This window comes from Photinus pyralis, unplaced genomic scaffold, assembly GCF_008802855.1.
Source record: "Photinus pyralis isolate 1611_PpyrPB1 unplaced genomic scaffold, Ppyr1.3 Ppyr1.4_LG8, whole genome shotgun sequence".
In the NCBI taxonomy this organism is placed as follows: Eukaryota; Metazoa; Arthropoda; class Insecta; order Coleoptera; family Lampyridae; genus Photinus; species Photinus pyralis.
Genome location: NW_022170819.1, coordinates 11692969 through 11717080, shown reverse-complemented (window position 1 = coordinate 11717080; position 24112 = coordinate 11692969). Strand labels below are relative to the sequence as shown.

At 35.8% G+C, this 24112-nt stretch overlaps 1 protein-coding gene across 7 annotated transcripts in view; it reads left to right on the top strand.

The window, feature by feature from the left end:
* The window catches only part of LOC116177763 (A-kinase anchor protein 9-like), a 38566-nt gene extending 15555 nt beyond the window's left edge, over positions 1-23011 (top strand). For 3 of the 7 annotated variants that reach the window (XM_031496849.1, XM_031496851.1, XM_031496847.1), the window contains 9 exons: positions 3561-3728; positions 7705-7770; positions 10382-10750; positions 10800-10916; positions 10966-11130; positions 14461-17298; positions 17348-17506; positions 21284-21615; positions 21828-23011. In XM_031496849.1, coding sequence (XP_031352709.1) covers positions 3561-3728; positions 7705-7770; positions 10382-10750; positions 10800-10916; positions 10966-11130; positions 14461-17298; positions 17348-17506; positions 21284-21615; positions 21828-22206 — 4593 coding nt within the window. In that variant the 3' untranslated portion in view covers positions 22207-23011. The remainder of the gene's footprint in view (positions 1-3560; positions 3729-7704; positions 7771-10381; positions 10751-10799; positions 10917-10965; positions 11131-14460; positions 17299-17347; positions 17507-21283; positions 21616-21827) is intronic. The other 4 variants (XM_031496850.1, XM_031496853.1, XM_031496848.1 and 1 more) reach the window with 3 other exon arrangements.
* The last annotated feature ends 1101 nt before the right edge of the window (positions 23012-24112 follow it).

Sequence of the window (24112 nt, the reverse complement as noted above, 5' to 3'; positions counted from 1 at the left end):
GCGTCGCCACTCGTGCCACAAGATAGTCATATTACAATAGGTCGCATTGTAACACTTGTCTTTCAATATACTATTATTTGCCACTCCCCTTTTTATAGAATTTAAAATTGCTGCGCAAAATTCAGGGGTGGAATGAATGTCAATGAAAATAGAATCTCTTACGTTAGAAGTTTAACCGCAGCCTTACTGAGCTCAGAAGGGTGCTGCAATCATTACAAACACAAAAAGAGAGTGGTATTGACAGCATGGCATACAAGATGTGGGAATTAACGTTTGCACAACTCGGGTAATTCAAATCTAAAAAACGTAATTAACACATCAAAAAGACAATAATTCGAATGATGTAAAGAGCAAAAGCAAAAGTAGTCCAGATTTAACAAGAATCGCCAAAAGGAAATCGATGATACTTGCGGTTAAATATCGGAACAATAAATAAGTCTTTGAGGTATAATAATTTCTACAAAAGCCACCGGAATAACTACGTCCTTAGTTCATATATATTCCATAGATATAGCCTCCTTTCACACCAAACTACCAAGAATTTAAAATGTGTCCATTGTGATTTTGTTACCAAGTACAAATCCAATTTTAAAAATTGTAAAATTCGAAGAGAAATTGTCAAAAATTAAAAAAGCGAGAAGATTATACATTAAAACATACAAATTCTAAACTTTCAGGAAGGTTCTCGAAAAATTTGTAAAATAAAAAAATCAAGATTGCTCAGAAAAGTTCAATAGAACTTCCAAGTGTACAGGGTGGCCAAATAAGAATGCGAGGTACTGTATCTGGGAACCTGTCCATCGTAGAGGCTTGCGGTAAAAAAAGTTATTACTAAAACGGTCACGAGAAAAACCGGGAAAATATTTTTAAGTTTCTGAAATGGCCGCTAGGGGGCGTAACTGCAATTCGGAATCTAAAAAAGTGATTTTTCTGTGAATTCCGCTATATTAACCTAACAAAAAAATGTCCGGTCTTTGAAGATAATCTGAACCTTTTTTGTTTGACAATGAAAATGAAGTGGTGAGGGGTATTCAACAGTTTTCGTATAGAACACCCTGTATCTTCGAAACGGCTGAGCCGATTTTAACAAACTTGGGTTAATTGAAAAGAGTTATTCTTCGGCATTTTGTTAGTTTCACATATCGCCGCTTGAGGGTTTTTTCGACATTCCGACAGAAATGGTTAATTTTCTTAAAAAAATTAAATGCGTTGGTTTGATTTTTTTGCATGAAAAAGTAGCTAAATGATGCCTAAACAAGCTCGCAAAAACCGCTGAAGAATAGCTCTTTTGAACTAACTCGAGTTTGTTTAAATCGGCTCAGCTGTTTCGAAGATAAAGGGTGTTCTTTACTGAAACCTTTAAATACCCCCCACCATTTCATTTTTAGGTTCCAGATTGCAGTTACGCCCCCTAGCGGTCATTTCAGAAACTTAAAAATTTTTAGATACTTAAAAATATTTTCCAGGTTTTTCTCGTGGCCGTTTTAGTAATAACTTTTTTTACCGCAAACCTCTGCGATGGATAGATTCTCAGATACCTCGCATTGTTAGTTGGCCACCCTGTACAAATACCAAATTCGAGAAATTTGGCAAAATTTCCAAACATTATCCAGAAAACCTTAAACCATTTAAACAAGAGAAATAAAAAAAATCATAAACATGGTAAAGGTTTACAATAGTTAAAAAAACTCATAATATTCAATTAACCAAATGTATGTAGGAGAAGACAAATATGAAATACTGAGATAATTTGGGAAAATTCTGAAAAATTTGGAAAATTAAAAAATTCTGAATTTGAATTGAATTTTGATGTAATAAATTAGGACAATTGAAATTCCAAAAAGTATGAAAACCGAAGTTTCAAAAATTCAAAATATTTGGAAAATTCAGAAAAATTCAAAAAGTTTCCCAAAAATTAAAAGAGAACTAACGCAAAATTCCAAGAAAACAATGAAAACGGCGAAAGTGGTCGCTCCGACTGATAAATGCGGCTCGTGTGCGGCCGCCCTTATTCGATCATTCTATAGCGTTTGTAGCTTCATACGCTCGTCCTGTTCTGGAACGAGCAAGTAATGGTCGCAAGAAAGTTTTCCAAAACCTCGTAAGAACTTTGTAGAGCTTTATTTACTCTCCCCAGAGCATTGTATCGCATTTGTAAGTGCTTTCCACTATTTTTTCAGACTCTTACGTACGTTTACCCTGTATAACCCACCTATAAATATTCGGAAAATGTTTAAAATACCATGTAAAGGTATTAGAAAGCGCTGAAAAGCATTACTAACATGAACTGAAACCCTTCTGAATTTTAATACCGCGTCCAAGATAAGGATGTCTATCACAGGGATCTCGGGAACCATAGAAGATACAAAGGTGGTCTAATTGGGGAAGAGAAGAAGATATGGCAAAAATTTGACGGAAATTTTCCAGGAAATTTGGCACACGATTAGGGCGATGTGCGCGGGTTTCCCATCTTGTTGAAACCAACAGTTTCCAACTTTGGTTTTTTTGTTGGTTTTTCTCAGATCTGTACCTGCTCAAATATCATCAGAAAAAATAAAAACAAAATTTCGGTTTTTCTGGCATATCTTCGGAAGTAATCCGAATTTTCTGCATTGTAATAACGGTTTAATTGCGCAACTTTCCCCTATTTAACCATCGTTGTATCCTCTATGGTTTCCCAGATCCCCATGATAACTATTATCATGGACACAGTGTATACAAGAGTCTGTAACGCACTTAGAGACTTTTGGTAGTAATGCTTTTTTATAAAATAAAAACCAAAAAACACCCATTTAAACCATATCATTCTATGGTAACTTATAATTGTATATTTGTTTAAATATTTGCATAGAATAGGTTTTTTTTCTTTGGCAATATATGGGTATGGTGTGCTTCAAGCATAGAAGAAATCTTCGTTACGTTACCACACAAAAGTTAGATTTGTTTCTTAAAAATTAATGACAATTCAATCAGGCTAGAAGGACCAAACCTGTAAAAACTCGGAAAAGATAATTATGAGGGGAGTTGGTGAATATAGTACAATCTGGTATGACTAACTGATTGCGCTTGTCACATGCGGTGACTAATAAATCACACACCGGAGAAATCATGCGGGGATATTCTCATATTGAAATCTTTGATGGAAGTTTTTCCCTTTGTTGGCAATGCTTACATTCTAAATGTCTTAACTGGGTTTTTGCGCATCTCGAGTGTTAATTTTCATTTAATTACGCAATTAAATTAAATGTTTAATAAACAAAACATACAGCGTAATTCAATTAACTTATTGACTAATTGCAGAATTTTAACCCTTGCACAAATAAACACATTAATTTCAATGAGGAGAAATCAATCAGTGTTGCCAAATAAACAAATCTGAAGCAAACACATTTTATCAGTTTAGTTTGTTAGCGGTCTTGGTATCGTAAGTTAGTGCTTTTAAAGTTATCTACGTTTGTGAAGAATGGCGACGGTAAGCGCGCATAAGTAACGGCTTTGGTTAGAAATGTGTAGATATTGTTCTATTTTGTATTACTGCATCGTGCTTTTGCTTTGCATAGATCGAAGCGGCTAACAAGAAGTTACGTGCGACTTGTCGCTTTCTCGAGGAACAGTCCGCTGAACGCGAGCAGGAGCGGGACGAGGCGCAAAAAGAGATTGCATGTTTGCGCGAGCAAATTCGGGAGCGCGCGAAAGATCGCGCGAGTTGCGAGCACATTAGCGATGAGGTGTGTATTTTGCGTAGGCCTGCAGTGCCAGATCATATTGTCTTGATCACGTTAGCACACTTTCAATATTGTAGTTTATTAACACATTAATTTTCTTGAGCTTTAAAGGCACCCGGGGCTTTTATTGTGTGTCTTTGCATTTTTATTAGTATAGTGCTTAGGTATGCTAAAGGCTGAAATGAAAAATGCAATCTTTAGTATGACCAAAAATTCTGTATAGGTAGGTACATTAAAAATGCATCTTTGATTCTCAAGTTCCCAATTGTCAATAACTTATTTAAAAGTTAAGATTAGTGGAGGTTGTCGAACTGTTTCTTTTTAACCGTTGGAACACTCATCTCTTGAATAAGGCGAAGGCTCAGGATGTGTAATAAAAGTTAGATAGTAAAAAGATCAATGTATAACGGTAAAGGGGTAAAGGGGCTATAGAATTAAAAAAACTGAATACTATGAACCCTCTGCAGTTCTGAGAAAAGTTGCAAGGGTTGCAATTATGATCTTGTTGGTAACCATGGTGTAAAGTAAAAAAACAGAATGCCAGCATCCTCTGGCTAGCACAGATACCACCCGCATACTTGCGCACGTTTCTGAGATACAGGGTGAAAACGAAAAGTTTGACTTTTTGGGATGTTAATCTGACTACCCATGTAAGATAGAAAAAAAGGTAAAATTGCTTATTTTAGATATTTGTATGTAGAATCCAGTGGCATAGTAGAACAATTTCTGTTGCACTGTTTCTGAGATTTTACCCAAAATTGGTATTTTTTAAATGCAACATCCTGTATTTCATTCTTTTTCCTGACAACACAGACACATCACAATCTATATTTTTTTTTCAATTTTAGTCATGAAAATTAATAAAAACCTGCTTTTTTACTGTTCTTAAATAGTAGGGCATGGATTCATGGAGATTTTGTTGTAAATCCATGATGACAAAACGACAGCCGATACCAATAAAAAAAATGGCTGACCGTAGGAACATGTCATTTCAAAATTTTGAAAAATATGATATAGTAAAATGTACAGGAGAAGTGGGCTAATTCTTTGGCTTATTTTATAACTCAAAGTTCATATAAACATAGATCTGCAAACGCTTCGTTTCCTATCTACAGGGTGTTATACTTCTACTGTACACTCTATAATCTAAACAATTCTAAACCTTTAATTTTTAATATGCAAACACAAGATACAATTTTCAACTGTCAAACTAATAAAAACAAGACATGATTCAAATAAAGCCATTTGACCATTTGAAGAATTATACTTTCATTTAGCTAACTACCGAAAATTGGTTTTTAATTACCTCTCGATAACAGTCACAGATACGAAAAAAGTTCAGTTCAGTAAGGCTAGAAAATGGAACATGACCCCTGAAAAAACAACACTTTGTAGATTCTCACTGCCAATGACATGACCAATGATATAAGCCCTTCAAGGTAACGTATATTCCAAACTTGAGTGAAATATTTCAAAAACTGCCAGAAATCGGTAGCGAAGCGTTTGCGAACCTATATATGAACTTTTAGTCGTAAAATAAATAAAATAAAATTAGAATCTTCCGTGTTTACATCATATTTAGGAACACTCTGAATCATTACACAAAAAAATATCGGTGATACATCAATGTAATCAGGAAAAAGAATGCAAAAATTGACGTTAAGATATACAGGGTGTTGCATTTAAAAAATACCAACAAAATCAGTCGTTTTTATGTTTTTCAATCTTACATGAGTAGTAAGATATGATAACATCTCAGAAAGTCAAACTTTTTGTTTTCACCCTGTATCTCAGAACCAAACGTAAGTCGGTTGATTCTGTTGGTGGTATCTTAAAAGTTTCACAGAAAAGTGGCAGAGGGTTGCAAAAACTAATCTAAATTTTCTTTAATCAAAAAACTTCAAATGATTTAAGCTAAATTAAAATTTTGCAAAAAATTGTTGAATTTTTTTTAATCTTCTGGGGTCTCATTAAATTCTTTTTTAATGCAAATTGCAAAATTTTAATTTATGGTAATCAGTTTTTTTATTAAAAAAAAATTAGAGAGAAATTGAGACTTGCAGTTTTTGCAACCCTCTGCCACTTTTCTGTGAAACTTAATACCACCAACAGCATCAATCGACCCACGTTTTTTGATTTAAAAAACATTTTGATTTTCAAACACTAATCTTTTTTGAATATTATTCATGGTGTGTGATATTCTTGAAAAGAGAATTTAATATGCTATCTTTTTATATTAAGATATACAGGGTGTTCCATTTCGAAAAATTAGGTTAGCACTGATAACTTTTTTACTGATAGATTTTAATTTAAAAAGATGACATATTAAGTTAAAAATACAGAGTGGTGCATATGTTAATTGTATCATGTAAACAGGAGAACTAAAATTTAAAACCGTTATAGGTTAGTAGAATAAAAAAATTCAGACAAGAAAACAAATTTGTTATATTAACTTTACTCGCATTTTACATATTACCTTAAAAGTGTTACTGTTGCCAATCTATCGAAACATAATATCCCACTTCATGGGGAAACTGATATATGCGCCACCCTGTATATCATATACAAAAAAATTTAAGTTAGATTAAGTTAGAAATATTATGTAAAAGAATTTAAAAAAAGCTTGAAATATTTAAGAAAAAATTTTGAATTAAAAAAATGTGTGTTATTTCGAATCACTTGAATCTTCTTGGAATACTATTTATGGTAATATTTTTGGAAAGAGAATTTAATATGGTTTTTAGATTAAGATACACAGGGTGCTCTATTGCTAAAAATTAGATTAGGGCAGATAACTGTTTTACTTGACCCCGTATACTTCTTCTGATAACTTCATCTTTTAAAAATGGAACAACCTGTAGATTTTAATCTAAAAAGATCTTTTCAAAAATACAAAGTATATGTCAATTTCCCCATCTAAACGAGAGAAGTAAAATGTAAAACCGTTACAGGTTAGCAGAATAAAAAAAATTCAGCCAAGAAAACAAATTTGTTATATGAACTTTACTCATATATTACATGTTATCAACCAATCGGAACATAATATCCCACTTCATGAGGAAACTGACATATACGCCATCCTGTATATCACATACAAGAAAAGTTCAAACAAATTCAAATTAGATTTTAAAAGATTTAAAAAAATTCAAAAAACAAACTATTTTTAAATTTTTTGACTCACGAAGCTTTTTTGAATTGAAATCAGATTATTTTAGATTAACATATACAGGGTGTTCTATTGCAACCGATAACTCTTTTACATGACCTCGCATATTTATTCTGATAACCCAATTCTTTTTAAAATGGAACACCCTGTAGATTTTAATCTAAAAATACAACATAATAAATTTTCTTTTCAAAAATACAGAGTGGCGCATATGTCAGTTTCCCCTTGTAAACGGGAGAAGTAAAATTTAAAACCGTTACAGGTTTGCAGAATAAAAAAATTTCAGTCATGAAAATAAATTTATTATATGAACATTACTCATATATTACAATCGGAACATAATATCCCACTTCCCTCCCACTTCATGGGGAAACTGGCATGCGCCACCCTGTACATACATACATACAAAAATTAACAAATATTCAAATTGGATTTTAAGATTAAAAAAAAATTCCAAAAACGTTTGAAATATTTTTAAAACTTTCATGAAAATTAACTCTCAGATAACTGAAACATGAAAAATCAGCCCCGTTTGTTAAGTTTTGTGTATTTTGTTTTATTTTGTTACAATGTTACATACCTTTGTTCCGCTTTGGCGCAGTCCAATCATGGAATTGGGCGGGACCCTGATGCCTTTAAAGCTTGAGAAAGTCAAGGTTTTCTATTTGATTGCACTTGCATACTTTTTATTACCGCTTAAAAATAGTTAGATACAGATTGTTTCGATTATGTAGTATGTACAGAAATTTAATTATACCTACACACATACAATCGCACTAATATAATTTATGCATGTTATTTTGGTGGCTGAAGCAGGAAGAAGACGTAGGTGCTGTTAACTCACGCTGTCGTAACTTCAAGACCATCTCTGTTTGTAATGTAAGTTCACCGCTTCGCTTATGCTTTTGTTTTACGCTTGTTACTCGTCTTGTTGGATCGATTAACAAACTAGTACTAACACTGTTAAATTTAATTTTTATACACTTCAACTTTGCAGCGTAATCCAGGTGATTATTTTAAGTGCGCGGGAAATTCTTTCATTTCCTTGTAGGAGATGTCTAAAATGTTTTATGTGATTTTAACATAAACATAATGGAAATGTCTAAAAATTCGAGTTAACAGCTAGCTAGATGAAAGTGTAAACTTGGCAACATTGGACAAGGGAATTATTGAAAGATTTTCCAACCATTTCCAAATGTATTTTGTACACACTAAAATAGGGCTTAGTAAAAACGTCTGTTTATCAACGTTCCCAAAAAATTGTTTCAAATGAAGTTATTCAAGTGGATTTCGTACATGGTTTAGATAGTGGATAAGTACTGGGAAGACCGAATTTCGTCAACCCCACACGCTATAAAAGATTAGCGCAGGATAGGAAAGGGTTGACGACTGCGTCCAACCAATCCTAGGATTGTGGACTCCAGGAGGAAGAAGAAAAAATGGGACTCTCAAAGGGAAAATGAAAGGATGTATCACTGCCAACTTCAAATCCGATTGTCAAAGGCGTCAAAATTTCAAATATATCTAAAACCGAGTGTCGAAAAAGAACTCTGAAAGTATTTATTAGCGGAGTCAGTCCGATTATCTCGAGAAAAGGTGTCAAAAGGAGCAACTCTTAAAGAGAAAATGAAAGGTCTGAATGACAATACTAATAGATATGAATTCCTCCAGAGATTTTTAGAAACACTACTTCAGGGTACCTAGGAGATGTGAAATGCGCTTGAGCAGAACGAACTACAATTCGAGCCTGTGATGTGAGAGTTTGGTTGAGAACACGTTAGTAAAAATCGTACGTTTTGATAAGTCGTTCTTAACGCAGGGTGTAAGACAGGGAACACAATATATTTCAGGTGGGGGAATTAGATTGGTAATTAATTAGACGAGGTGAACATTTTGTCTGCAACTGAACACTGGATATATCTTCAAAACAAAAAACTCTTTATCGCATCCAATATTACAAAAAGTTTGCTACCAATTTACGTACTTAAAATTTGTGGTCAGTGGCGTCCTTCTGCATAGTGAAGGGGGTCAAAATTTTTTCAAAGGCTACTAGTTTTCGTTATATATTCTTAAAGCGTAAACTTTTTGGATATAGCATTATAAAAAACTTTATATTATATAATCAAATTTAAGAGAAGAATAATTTTATGATTCCACTAGTTTGCGTTATTCTTTTGTTAGTTATGTCAAAGAAATGTATTGTATCAAAAATTATTAAAATGTATAAGTAAACCTATATGCTTAAAATTTATTTGCAGTGGCGGGCGTCTACAGAACTAAAAGGGTCACTTGTAATGGAAAGTACTATTTTTCATGAAGTACTATTAAAGAAAGAACCCTTTTTTAAATATGACAACATAAAAAACATCTTCAAACTAGTGGAATTATTAAGTAAATTAACACAACATTATTGATCTTATTTTGAGTTTTTCTCTTAATTTTGAATGTATAATATAAGTTTTTTACGCCTGCTTTATCCAAAAAAGCGTACCTACTCTTTAATATACATAATATATAATGAATCATCAATCAGTTACTGTTACATACAAACACATTCCTCCCTTGACCATGCAGAAGTACGCCACTGATCAGAAATTGAAAGTACGTAGATAGCAAATTTTTTATAATTTTGAATACCATAAAAAGCTTTTTTAAAAAAACTATGGGTTTGAAGATATATTCAGTGTTCCAGACAACACAATGTTCACCCTGTATACCACCCCTGCTTTTATTCTGCTCACTTAAGATTTGGAGTTAAATGGAAAGGAGCAAATAATTTGTAATTGTGGCACTTAATTACACACTCTCTCTGTTTGTGTTCTTTTTTTGTTTAAACCTTAGTAAAATAGAGTTTGGATCAGGGGAGCAATACATTTTAAATGGGCATTAAGTTAACACCTCTTCTTTTGTTCTGCTCAAGTTTCTTCCTTCTGGGTCTGTTCATTTGGTTTTTTGTCTAAAGGGTAAAGATTAACCATATATTCTCGCATTTGCTAAAATGATATAGTGGTGAAGTTTTGAGATAATGCACTGATAAAAATTGGAGTCGGGCATGACGGTCTACCTACCCTGATTATTGTTGCTCTACAAGTTTGAAACAGGAGTGCCGCACATAAAAATGCGCATTCCAACATTGAAAAAGGGGAAAAAACTGGAAACTATTTTAAAAATGAGGAAGTTGAGTCTGCCGGCGAAATGTGGCGCAATCTATTTTTGTACCGAAACAGTTTCGTTTTTTACTTTCTTCTACATTTTACTAAACATATTTGTGTTTATCTTATAGTTACCTTAAAATAAAGCCAAGACGAGGAGGGTGGCTAATTTTAAACTAAAGTTATTTTTGGCAATCGGTTGCAAATGCAACTGGAGCTTTCCTGTTTCAATAATCACTTCTGCGTATAACCTTCAATTAATGTGTGATAATTTCAACATGGGTAAATTTTCGGCGTGACTAAGGGTTGTCGCTAATTATTTTCTTCGATATATATAGGTGGAGCGACTCGAAATGCAAATACGCGACATGACCAAAGTGATCGAGGCAGGCGAACTTAAGCAAAATGAAATAGAATCCGAAAAGCAAGAGGCTATAGAGAAAATATTCGTGCTGCGCGATATAATTCGTGATTTGGAATCGGAAGTCGAAGCGAAGACCGCCCGTGAGGACAAACTAACCGGGGTAATATCGGAACTTGAAGAAATAATTTCACAACAAACTGCGAGGAGTGAAGACTTAACGAAGCAGTTGGATGGTCAGTGTCTGCAAGAACACATTGATCGGTTAGAAGACGAAGTGCAGAGGTTGAAACTGCACTCGGAGTTCGCTGGTAGTGAAGGCGCCTTAAAACAATTGAAGTTACAGGTTGGTCATACTCACTTCATTCTTAACTCCAATAACATTGTCACTTTAGCTGAACGATTTTGAAGTTGGAATCGACGAGAGAACTCGCGAATTGGAAGGGTTGCTTTTCGTTATTTCCACGACCAATTGCAGTTCCCCCTCGGAAGACATGTCAGTTCGAGATCAGGTATTTACTTCAGTTGTATGTAATTTAGGCAAGTCTTTTTAATTCGAAGATTCGACCACGAACACCATCCGTTTTGGACGAGTGCGACTTGCCCCTACAGCAGTTGGCAAGGCTGAAAGAAAAACTCATCAAGCATTCGCGAGCCGAGGACGCGGCGGTTAAACGGATTCACGATTTGGAAATGGAGGTCGATAGTGTGAAGCACGACTTAAATGTAAGGTTTTTAGTTTTAACGGTGTAATTCGTGTTTTGGGGAAAATTTTGCAAAATTTTTGTTAATTGTACCATGAGAATTCAACAATTGCCTTTTTTAAATTAACATTTTGAAGATTTTTGAAAACTTAAGTTAACATACAGGGTGTCCCGCAACGAACGCTGGCTATTTATATCTAGAAAAGACCTTGGAATGTTTTGAAAAAATTTGACGATATACTAATCCTCGATAAGAGGAATTCATATTATTTTATAAAATATTTTCAAGTTGGTCACATTTCCGTTTATACTGGTAGTTGCTAATTCTAAATGGAACACCCTATAGATTACTTCATTTTTGCAATTCTGGGAAAATTTCATGATGAGTTTCATAAGGTTTCCATATGGATATTGTCAACTGTTTTTTAGTTATCTTCATTTTTTTTTTCATTTTGAAAGATTGAAAACTTCAACTGATTTTAAGCGCTGCTGGGGTAGATGGAAGCACGAGAAGGATACTTTTGAAATCCACATTGACAATAATTGATTTATTACATACAGTGTGTCCTAAAGTTAATGACCAATTTCATAATTTTCAAGGTTGAGAAAGTTGGTTTTTCAAACGTCACACTGTATATTATTCGATGGTACGAACAGTAGCAGCTGTCATGACATGACGTTACGGTGATTTTTATTTGTTTATCTCTGTTCCCCTTATGCCCACTACACTTGACTTTGAAATTCTATACAGGGTAAGTTTTTTCCTAGGTTTAGTTTGGGGATCTTGTAAACTGTAAGAGATACAAAGTCGCTTAAATTGGCGAAGAATTGCAGAATTTTATGTAGATTAAGTTTCCCTTTCAGAGTTTCTTCTAACTGTACCGAAAAATGTCATCTTCGAAAATGCGCTGGCGTTCATTCATTTTCAAAGATATCAAAAAATTATTTTAACAAACCTTTTGTGATTTTTTCTCAGCTTTCTAGCTCGTAGTGCTAAAACAAGATTTTTATCACTTGTGGGTTTCGAGTTAATCACATCAACTTTCTTATTTCTTATGGACGCCATATTGGATTTTTATGTCATTCGATAGAGAAAAAAGTACAAAATCAACTATGCTAAACACTTAATATTTTATTTGGGAATCGACCTTGGATTTTTGCCTCGAAGTTTACAATATACTTCTTATGGCAATAATTCCATGGCCGTGTCGATGGTGACTATGCGAGACAATAAACGAATGAATTTGGTTTCAATCGTAGGCAGCCATGGAATTACGGTTTAAACGTGAGAGCTTTGGTTTCATCTTTAATAGCGACCTTGGCTCTCAACCTACCTCTAACCAATAAGAGGGTTACCCATAAAACAATGATATTGCCGCAACGATTGATTTAAATCAGTGTGACCTTCCAATGGCAGAAGCTTATTAATAACTCGCTCGTTTCCAAACTATATCGATGCTTTGCACAACAACATGGTTAATCACCATCAGACACAATATTCAAAAATTTGTTCACTTAGACCCACATGGATTATTAATACTACACTCTTCTTCATCGTGTTGAATCATACGCTCGTAACTAGAATGCGGAAGAGCAAATGCACAGCAAAGAATGAGCCGCCACGGCTAGAACGAATAGGCCATTGATAATTCGCCGAACGAAATGACAGCTACAATTTAGATTTTACAGCGAATTTCAAACAAAAATTACAGTGACCGTTAACCAAAAATAATCATTAGTTAGTTGGTTTTTTCTCGCTACACATCCGCACCCCGGCAGACCAGAATAATTCAATTCTGACCTTAAGTTCCTGATTCCAAGCAAAACAATGGCCAGGATCAAAATCCTTAAATTTAATGGTCAGATGACAAAATGTTGACAAACATGAACTTTTGGCGTGAATCCATAACATTAATCTTAATTGGGCATAAGACTTCTCTCTTCGTCGTTAAAGGAATCGAATGAACACACAATTTGCATATGTTACATAAATAAAATTTATAATATAATCACACATGAAATCAGGTAATAAATTCCTATCAAAATTGGACCACAATGTCCGAATAAACAAAATCCACATGGGTGTGCAAACATTAAGCAGCTACCAAGAAAAGCTTAAAATACAGTTTTCGGGTTACAATATCCAAATACAGTTCCAACACACTGAGAAACAGAACCACCCATATCATCTCGAGAACTGTTCGTCATATGACTTGGGGTTAAAAAAATTATTGGGTAAATCGGTTATGAAGAATAGCTGGAAAATATTTTCAAGTTCTAAAAATGACCACCAGAGGGCGTAAATGCCATCTTAAATTTTAAAATTGCATTTTCTTTAAATTTCGCATAATAAACTAAACATTTTGTTTCACATTTTAAAAAGAACCAGTTTATTTATCATTTTCGTACAAACAAAACGTCAGTTATTTCAAAAACAAAGATGGCGTGGGGCGTTCAATTGTTTTTGCAATAACCTGCTTTAACTTCTTAACCGTTTGACCGATTGTAACATATTTGGTATCGTTGAAAAGAGCGTTCCTTGGGCAACAAGAATCAACCAAAATATAGTTAATTTATTTGAATCCTTCTCCGCCAGAAGGCTAGTTTTGGCACTATGATCCAAAATGCTAAAAAAATAAAAAAAATTGAATGGAATGATATGATATGAGTCCACAAATGATATGAGTTTACAAATTACGGCTGTTATTATTTTATAATGCATAGTGTTTCATTTGTGTAATTTTTCATGGCCTACCTAAAAGTGTAGGGTGGTTTTTATTCGCACCATCGACAAATACCGGAAATACGTAAAAAGTAAATTTAAGATACAATTTAAACATTTTAATTAATTAATTAATTAATCTCATTTTCCCAATATTTGAGGTTAGGAACGAGATTTTAAAAAAACGGTTTCCACTGGCTTCTTTGGATGTTATACTTTTTAATAAAGAAAAGGTCATATCATTCTATTTGATTTTTTCGATTTTTTTAGGATTTTGGGCCATGGTATCATAACTACCCCCCGGCGGAGAAGAATTCAACAAAACGTATTAAGTACCTGACTTCTTAAACAAACGCACTTACACCATCACTACCGTAGTTAAGTAGTTGTGTCGACATTCTTGCTTCAAGGGAAAGTTTCTCTCTTTTACGCGAAACCTTCGTCCTTGTGCAATTTGAATTGCTAAGATTCGCGGTAAAATATTCCCAGTGGCGTAGCTTGTGTTCTTCCACCACAAGTAATCTCAGATGTAATCTTGTTCACTTAAGAATAATGGCAATAAAAAGATTTTGCAATTTTCTTCAGTTTATTTGATCATATTCGATGGGTTTGACATATCAAATGTTTCAGGAGGTGCAAAATGAACGTGACATTTTGCAAGATCAGGTATCCGAACATCTTATACTAATATCATCTCTTCAAATGAGGTTAGACGATCAACGTCTTCGTGCCGAACAAGTCCAAAAACAAACGAACACCTCTTTGGAAGTTCGCATTTACGATCTCGAAAATGAGATCAAGAACCTAATGGAAGTGATCACCGCCAGAGATAAGACGGTGAAGAATTTAAACAAAACCGTCGAGGAAACGAAAAAGAAATTGAAAGACCAAGAGTTGGAATTGAATACGAAGGTCGACGACGACGTTATTTGCCAGCTGCAGGACCAAGTGAAAAGGATGCAAGCCGAAAATGCGGCGCTTTTGAAACGTATTAACGACGACGCCCAGAACGCGCAAGTGCTTCCTAACCTCGTGGACAACATCTTGGCCGATAAAAACAAGGATATTGAAAAGCTGCAGGAGAAATTAGACAAGACACAAACGCAGCTCAACGACTATCTCTCTCTGAACTTAGATCGCGAACAGTTGAAGACGTTAAGCCGACTTTCCAGTTCGGAGCGCGCCCTCAGCGATATACTCTCCCTTGTTGATGTAGACTCGCCGGAAAGACTGCGAAAAGTCGAGAGACAAGCTGAAAGTTTAAGCGGTTCGATTAATGTCATTCCCTATAAGCAGGCGGCGAACGAGACCGAAGTGGTACCGCCTGCGAGTCGGTTCGAACCCGAAATCTCCAGGATCGAAAGGGTGGGCAAGCCGCACCTCTTCTTCTCACTGGATTCGTCTCTTCCGAAACCGAACAGCACAGAGATCCACAAGTCGACCGAAAAACGCGTGCAATTCGAGGATACGGTGTTTAACGCCGCAATCGAGAAATTGCACGCCGAAATTTTGGAGCAGAAAAACGAGCTTTTCGAAAAGGACGAGCTGATTAGGGAGTACTCTGACCGGTTGAACGTTTTGACGGAGTTAGAGGCGAACGTGATCAAATTACAGGAGAAGCTCGAAGAGACGGAGAACGCGTTGCAGAACGCCTCGTCGAACTTTGAGGCCGAGCTAAAGAATATGAAAGACGTTGAGATGAGCTTACACGTCGATATCGCTGAGAAAAAAATGTTGCTGATGAAGAGAGATGAGCAATTGCAATTGGCGGAAGAAGATTCGGTTCGCAAGGACCAAATGTACATCAACTTGGTGAAGGAGAAGCGAGAATTGGAAAAGGCGTTTAATCAGCTGCAGAATGAAATGGAGCAGCTTCGTGGCAATACTGAGGAGATTACCAATTTAAAATCGCAAATTACCGAAATGGGGGATTCACTGTCAAAGGTACAAGCTTTGGAAACCGAAGTGAGTGTGAAGCAAGAGGAAATTGCAGCACTCGAAAGTAAGGCTTCTGTACTGCAATTAAAGTTGAAGGAGTTCGAACTACAAATGAAGCAGAAGACGGAGATTACAGAGAAATTGCAAAAGGATTTGGCTAATAAGGAATCCCAGATACGTATACTATCCGAGGAAGTGCAAACTAAGACTAAAGAAGTGGAAGCGCTTCAGCGTGACTTGCAGGACGAACAGAAGAAGCTCGCTTCTGAATTTGAGGTTCACATAAAAGACTTGAAGAATCTACTGATTGATCGCGAAACTGAAATTGAAATTCTGAACGAGGACGCTCAACGTTACCAAGACGACATTTCCAAACTGGAAGACAGACTGAAATCGTACAAGGCGGCCACGAATCAGGAACACGAATTGAAACTTTCGCAGCATGTTCGAGACATAGCGGCTAAAGACCTTGAAATTGTCAAGCTAAACATCGAACTTGACGATACCAACCGAACGGCCGGCAATTTACACGAGGCACTCAAAGAGAAGGAGAAGGTTATCGACCAAATGAGCGAAGACAGCAAGAGCTTGCGGTTCAATTTGGAAACGATCCAAAATAAAATGAAGGAATCTGGGAACGTGCTCGATCTGAGGCGGCGCTTGGAGGAGGAGAGACGGCTAAATCGTATTTTGCAGGAGCAACTGAAAGCGGAGATCGCCAATCCGAAACCAGTCGATATGACGGCCTCCATCGAGGAAATCACGGGCGAAGTTCGCAAACAGTTGGATTATTCGGCCGAGCTGGATTCGAGTATCTTGAGCGCGCTTGAGAACAGCGATAGGGAGGACGGAGACGATCTTCGGTTGCTCAGGCAGAATATTGCTAAAGAAAAGGCGCTCAGAGCCGAATTGAACAACTTAAACAGCGTTCTTCAGCAGAATATCCACGAGCTTCAAACTAAGTACCGAGACGCGGAGGAGAAGATTAGTAATTTGCAATCTTCGTTGGCCAATGAAAAACAGGCGCAGTTGGCAGATGCGAATATGTTGGAGCAGCTGCGCGAGAGGCTCAGGATTGCTTTGGATAACGAGAACGCGTTCGCCAACGTGTTGGATAACGAGAAGCAAATTCGGCTTCACCTAGAGGAGCAGGTGGTTAGTTTGAAGCGGAAACTGAACAGTCTTAGTTCCGGAGAGAATTCGAAGACTGAAGTGACCGAGTACAAGTCACTGCCCACTTTGGAGACGATGGAGCTCAATCGATTACGGGGTCAAGTCAAAACGCTAGAGGAAGAGCTTGCCTGTCTACATTCGTCCGTTAAAGATCTTAAAAGTGACAAGCTGAAGAACAGCGCCACCTTAAAGTACACCAAGGACATGCTGGACTTTAAGAATTCCGAAATCGAAAAACTACAAGCTCACATCGGCGGCCTGAAGGGGGACGAGGTGGACGTACAGCAGAAGTGGGCGGCGTGCAAGGTCGAACTGGAGCATAAAACTAGGGAGCTCGAGAATAGTCGCGCGTTAATCGTAAGTTCTTGCGCGCAGGTTGACCTGTAGTAATGCTGTTAAAATTTAGGGCGAATTGGAGTCGGAGGAGCGCCAGATGAAGGAGCAAATCGAAAAGTTGAATAAGAAGTTTGCCAAGGCCATCGAGAGGGAAAAGAAGCTGATGGCGGAGGTGCAGGGTGATCAGTTGAAGAAGACTGTTCCGGATCAGTTTTTAAATAAAATGAAGGTAAGCAATTTTAATTAATTTTGTGATTGTGGAAATGCAGCCTCAAATATACTTGGGTATGACTCATCGATGTATATCGTAATAATAAGCTTACTGTACACTGTGTCCCTTACGGTCTGACATATACTACAACTTGTTAGAAAAGGATGGCAATTAGACACTTGAGTCTGGTATGGAATTCATACTGCCGGTCCAAAACGTAAGTCTTGCATTTGCATTAGTTTTTCATCTGTTACCTGACATTTTGTGTCTACCTACCTGGTTATTCCCTATTTTTATGTTCTTATAATTACCACCTCAAGGAACGGTCATTTGTGCAGTGTTGAATCACCTGTCGCATCTTCCATGGGTCGCCTTTTTCGTATCGACCGATTTCTGTGTATCGACTACCGATTAGCATCGACGGCCTTGTACACCTGAGAGGGGAAGGGGCACCTCTCATCTTCACAACTTACCATTAGTTGAGCGCCACCCAGTTTATTAAACTCTACCTGTATAAAAACTAGGAAACTGCAAGGAAAGTAACAATTGAAATACTGGTTTATTCCACTTAATACCAAGTAAAATTATCTCCACAAATAATTATTGTTTCTCCACAAATTTAAAAATGTTCCGATATATGAATTTCCAAACGTGCACGTTAAACTTCAAATAAGACTCACAATTAACTTCGCAAATGAATGAATTCCGATTTCATAATGATCGATGAAACTGATTATTGACTCCCACAATGATTCTCCACAGGTAAAGTGCCATTTTGGTTAAAAATCGTACCGATAATGCCAAGTACAAGTTAAAATATAAGACAACGCTAACCTTGAATAAAACAGGACGTTGATGCCAAGAAGTGAACTCAATCTCGGATCCAGGAGTGGATTCCAACAACTTCGATCATAATAACAGAAATTACAAGAATACTGATCAGTTACGAATGTTCACAATTAATTAAATATAATCGCATATAACCCTGAAGGGGTAAAATAGTTATCGATTAAGACGCTAAAGGTTCACAGAAGTTACATGGGTATTATTAATTTTGCATAACCCGGTGCCCTATTTCTGTTAATGATTTAGCAGCAAAATGGCCGCCCGGTGCGGCAGATGTTGAGGTAAGCCAAGAGCGTTTGCACTCGTAGGTAGAGGTGAATTTAATCCAGGGTTCTGAGATGAGAACTGTACGTAAACGAAAACTTGGCTGGTTATACTTATATGTCGAACAAATATGGGTGTGTAACGTAAAACATATCTGGAACTTGAACCCTAAAAGAAATCAAGGGTAACCCCCCTTCTTTGATGAGATAAAATTTACCTACCTCTTAGATAAGAGAGCTAATCGTAGATGAAACAACGATTGTCGATTACTTACGTCCGAAGGGTTAAAAAAAAACGAAAAAAAAACCTCCCCTGGGAGTACAGGTGAATCCCGTCCAAACTAATCACTTCGGAATTCCCAAATTAAGAATTCAATCGCCAGAGATCAATGTATATTCGGAAGATGGTAGTTAGAATTCCATGCGTTCTACCTTACGTTTTCAGCCGTTTTTTTAATCGACGTGTACTTCCATGCGGCTCACGAAGAAAAGGTGGACACCCATAAATCAAGGCAAGAAAATGCGCTGTCATACTGCGCGGTAAAATTGGGTGGAGCCATCTATCTTCGACAAGTTGTAAACTGTAAACAATAATAATACTTCGTAATGTAATTTTTATGCACCACGGCTAGCTCAGTAATCAACAATGTTCTTATACCCCTTACCTTGTGGAAATTTCGCCCTTCATCTCCTCTGAAAGCCTGAAATTCAAAATCTAATGCTCTGGTTTGCTTGATGTCGAATTAATTGAATATATTAATTAAAATAAAAGCGATCAAATTCCACTTTTCTTATTATTTTCCTTAAAATATTGCTTTGGTTTATAAAAAAAACACCCAAATGCAAATAAAATCTTATCTAAAATTCACCTTCTTATCAATAAACGCAGTAATAAATCTGTTTCATGCAAATGATTCTCATAGGTCGATTCCTGTAGGAATATTAAAACTACTTGGAATAAAATTTCCTATTCAAATTCCTAAAAATAACCGACCACTTGCAGTTATTGACGTGGGTAATATTCCCTTCTAGTAATAAATTGATCATATCTTTCCTCGGAAAATGCCGCGTCCTTTAGAAATATGAAAACAGACGAATCCAAGCAAACCGGCCTCAATTTCGCCAAAGTAATACTCGAGATAGTGATTGTGCACTGAAATAAAAGTCAATTTCCACTGTGTTAATGTTGCCCAATTTATTAAGTAGGTTTTGTTGTGGGTAAATGCTTGATTAATTGTCTTTAAATTCCCTACCTTATGCAGTATACAAAATTTTATTTATCTCACAAAGCGCTGTCCAATGACGTCACTCAACTTTGAGGAACTTGCTTGATGATCTGAAAAAAAACCTCTTTGCTTATCACGAGTTTTAATGTCAGTTCATTTACACGCAGTTTGGTTTTAAAAGAGCTCCTACTTCTTGGAATTGTTTATTTGAGTAGGTTCTTATCCTTCGAATATAAACGGCTTTGCTACGAATTAGGTTAACTTCCGTTATAACATAAAATTAAACTTGCAGGTAACTCACACTTTGTCACCATCGGATTTCAATTAATAACAGCTTCTTATAATAGTAGCAACGTTCAACCGCTCATGAAATTAGTTTCAAATAATCTCAAATAAAATTCTCACACACAAATATTACATACTAGCTCTTATAAAGTCTAATTTATGAAAAATGCACGCGTTGATATCTCTTATTTCCAGACGTACTTTTGTTCACATTCGCTATGAAGCGGTGTGGGTGCAAATTTGCCTATGTTGAACAAAATACAAATTCAAAACCCCATTTTTTGGAACGGCAAAGCGCTCACCTATTACTCCATACCTAATCATCTAAATTTTATTATTATACAGTCTGGTTCAAATTAAGTCGGCACTATTGGTAACTTTCGTAGTTGTAGAGTTAGAAACATGGTTAAATGACCAAAATTGTGTATTTTTGTCCTAAATATGTTATTAAAAAAACAATACAACATCGCATTTTTAAGTTAATAACAAAAATGTGACTTTTTATATGCAGCACCCTGTATATATTATTGTACCATATGATAGCTTATTAAATTCTCTACAAAAGTTCTTAATACACCATAGCCAAAATATTTCAAATAACCGCAAGATTTGTCAATTATTTTCATTTCGATCTAGTTATCCATGAAAATTGTAAAATGACTTTCTTTGTTGTAAAGCATTGGACAGCTTATTTTGAAATATATTTCGTACTGTTTAAGTTTATTTCCTAGAAAATAGCCTTTTACGCGCTCTGTACTGAAGAAAATGGAAACGCTTTTGAACACCTTCTTAACATAAGCATAATTTCATCTGTTATTTTTGGTTTGTTAACAACCTACTGTAATAAGTCCTAGCTCCAGTTATTGTTGTAAATGCTATGTAAGTCCTTTTATCGTTTTTGTGGATAACTAGATCATAATGAAAATAATTGAAGATCTTGATTATTTGAAGTATTTTGGCTATGGTGCATTAAGAACTTTTGTAGAGAATGTAATGAGCTGTCATATGGTATATTAATATACAGGGTGTTCCGTATAAAAAAGGCACATTTAACTAAAGTGTCTTTGGTACCGATCAAAAGTACAACAAGCAAAAAGTTGGCACTCAGAATGGAAAGTTGTGAACATGTTATTGTACTTACCAAAAAATTATTCAAAATTGGATTATTGTTTTAGGACTTGAATGAAATGGTGCAAAAGCATATTAAGGAAAATGAGCAGATGGCGAAAGTAATTACAAACCTCAACACCGAGAGGTCCGCGTTGCAAAACAGAATTATGGAATTGGAGGAGTTAAATCACGTGAAATTCCCCTTCGATGATCCTGTCGAGAGGGCCAATCAGTTGTTTGCGAAATTTCTACGATCGGAGAGCTATCGAAAAGCGTTGGTGTGGCAGAAGAAGTACATTGTGAGTTTGCTCGCATCCTACCAAAACCATCCGTTACCATTCGAAAGCGCGACAGTTACCCCGGCCTATGCGAGATTGAGCGGTAGAAGACGATTTAGGTAGGTTTACTGATGCGGTGCGTGCAAGTACTTGGTTTTTTGGAATAGGTTATGTAGATAGAAAATACGAATTTTTTATTTTTTTTTTCTCAAATAATTTACATTAAAAAAAAAGAAGAAGAAAAAATTCGTATTTTTCTATCTACATAACCTATTCCAAAAATAATTACTATGGAACAATACATCATCAAAATACATTGTTTTTTGCTTAGGGCGGTGATTGCCTGCATTATGGCGATGATTCGGATGCAGTTTCTAGTGCAAAGATGGCATTCGGGCGTACGTGGGATCGTTCGCATACGTAACCGACAACCGAGAATAATAGCGATGCCTTACGCCCCCGTGTCCAGTTCCGCTGCGCAATTTCAAGTTGGTCAGCCAGTGTCTAGTCAAAACTTCCCATTTCAAATTATTTCACCTGTCTATTCCCATCCAGTATTAGTTCCTAGTACAAGTCGACATCGCGATACCTCGACTGGCGATTCTGACGGCGGCGCCAGTTCAGATCCGAATCCGTGGTCCGGACAGACACCTCCCTCGAAAGATTATTGTAAGGGAAGGGGAGGTTTCAGTACAAAACCACTAAGTTAATGTGCACTGTAATTTTAAATTTGTACATATTAATCTAAGCGAGTAATTTTTAGAGGACGTAAGTTGTAGCATTTTTAGCCTAAGTGAACTTAAACATGACGAGTAACACATCGACCAGTTTAGACTGTAAGTTCAAGCGTGTATATTGTGAATATTTTTTATAGAACCTACAGTATTTTTACTCAATTAGTTTGTTGCTCAATTGTTTTAAATGCGAAAATTAGCTCAAGGCGTTATTGTGTTGAATGATGGCCGGACATACTGGAACACTTGCTGCGGTTGAAGCAAGACAATCTGCAACAAACACCAAAAATCCGCTGCAGATTGCCGGTAGTATGTTTGTTCGGCCATCAGTCGCTTGTGCTCAATCTGCAAGTAAGAATTCGGTGATTTGCAAGTATGTTTTTCTAGTCATTTTTTGTCATTTAAAGTAATTAAAGGTATGCATTTTGCTAACATATAACAGTACGTTTTCCCTTATAAATCAGATGACCAAAGACTACAAACATGTAAAAGTGTGTAGGGCTGTGCTGAACATTTGACAGAGTTGTTTGTTTATTATACATATTAAAGATATTTATTTATATGCCGTAATTTTACTGAAATGAACTTTGTAAAATGTATTTATTTTATTAGACGTTTGGTACTTATAAATTTGTATTGTTTTGTTTATTAGCTAACGTTATGTATCGTGTAGAAATGTTTATAGAAACAAAGTGAAATGTGCCTTGATTTTCAGGTGCCATATTTGTCTAAACTTTAAATCTAAAAATGTATTTTTAAATTGCAGTAGTAATAAACGTTATAAGTAGAAAAGTTCTACTGCAAATATTTGTTAATACCACCTATAGTCCAATTTTCTCGTCGGATAGAGGTAGATATCTTGGTATATGCGATGTGACGTCATATTGGAGTGATTGGTTTTACTTACAGTGACTTTATAGAGACAGTGGCGACAACAGGGTATCTCGTTTTTGATTGGTCGTTGGTTCCGGTCGCCATATTGGAGCTAAATTCCAAACTGGCCAATAGAAAACCTTCAAAACGACGCGGTGCACTCCGTGCTATAATTATTAATTATACTGTTTTGACAGTGTCACCTATAATTGTCACGGCTTCATGTTACTAGTTTACACTTTGCTTCTTGTATTTGCTTTATTTTACGTTTTCCGTCTCCAGTTTTATATAAACTCGATTTTTAAAGACGCATATAGTTTGGATTTATTACGATATTATAAGGTATGTAATTCGCTTAGTGTTTTTAGATGTAAAACTGTGCCTAACCTTACGACTGGTAATTGATGTAAAATTTTTTTCAGAAGCACTAAATACCTAATGAGTTTAGATAGAAAACTGGTTAGAGAAGCAGCTTATCCGAAATTTAGCAGCAAATTCAATTGTGATCGTAAATACGTTTGAATTGGTTTCATGTTTGCTGGAGCACATGGAATATTGATCTCTTGTACTCCGTGGACTAGATCAACGTGTTTTGTCTTCCATTTAAGAGACTAAAGAAATACTTTTAAGTCCGGAAGGAGCAACACGCGACAGGGGACAAGAAGTGACAGAAGACACTGAAATGTCAAAGACAATTTAATGATTATTTATATGTACATTTTGGATATTGCACCATATTTCATACTTATTATACTGTTTTCCATATACCCATACCTTTTTGAATTTGGGAGGCATTTGTTTTCCCATAGGTTGTTCTGCAAAGCTTTAAACGATCATTTCTGCGCCGTTCGTTTTGAACAAGAATCTTTACTTAAATGAAACTGACATTTATTATTCTACGCTCACAATTTGACATGACAAAGTATATTGATCTTACAATCAATTTTTTAGCTCCAATATGGCGGATTATGATAAGTTGTCGCCACTGTCCTTATAAAGTCACTGTAGT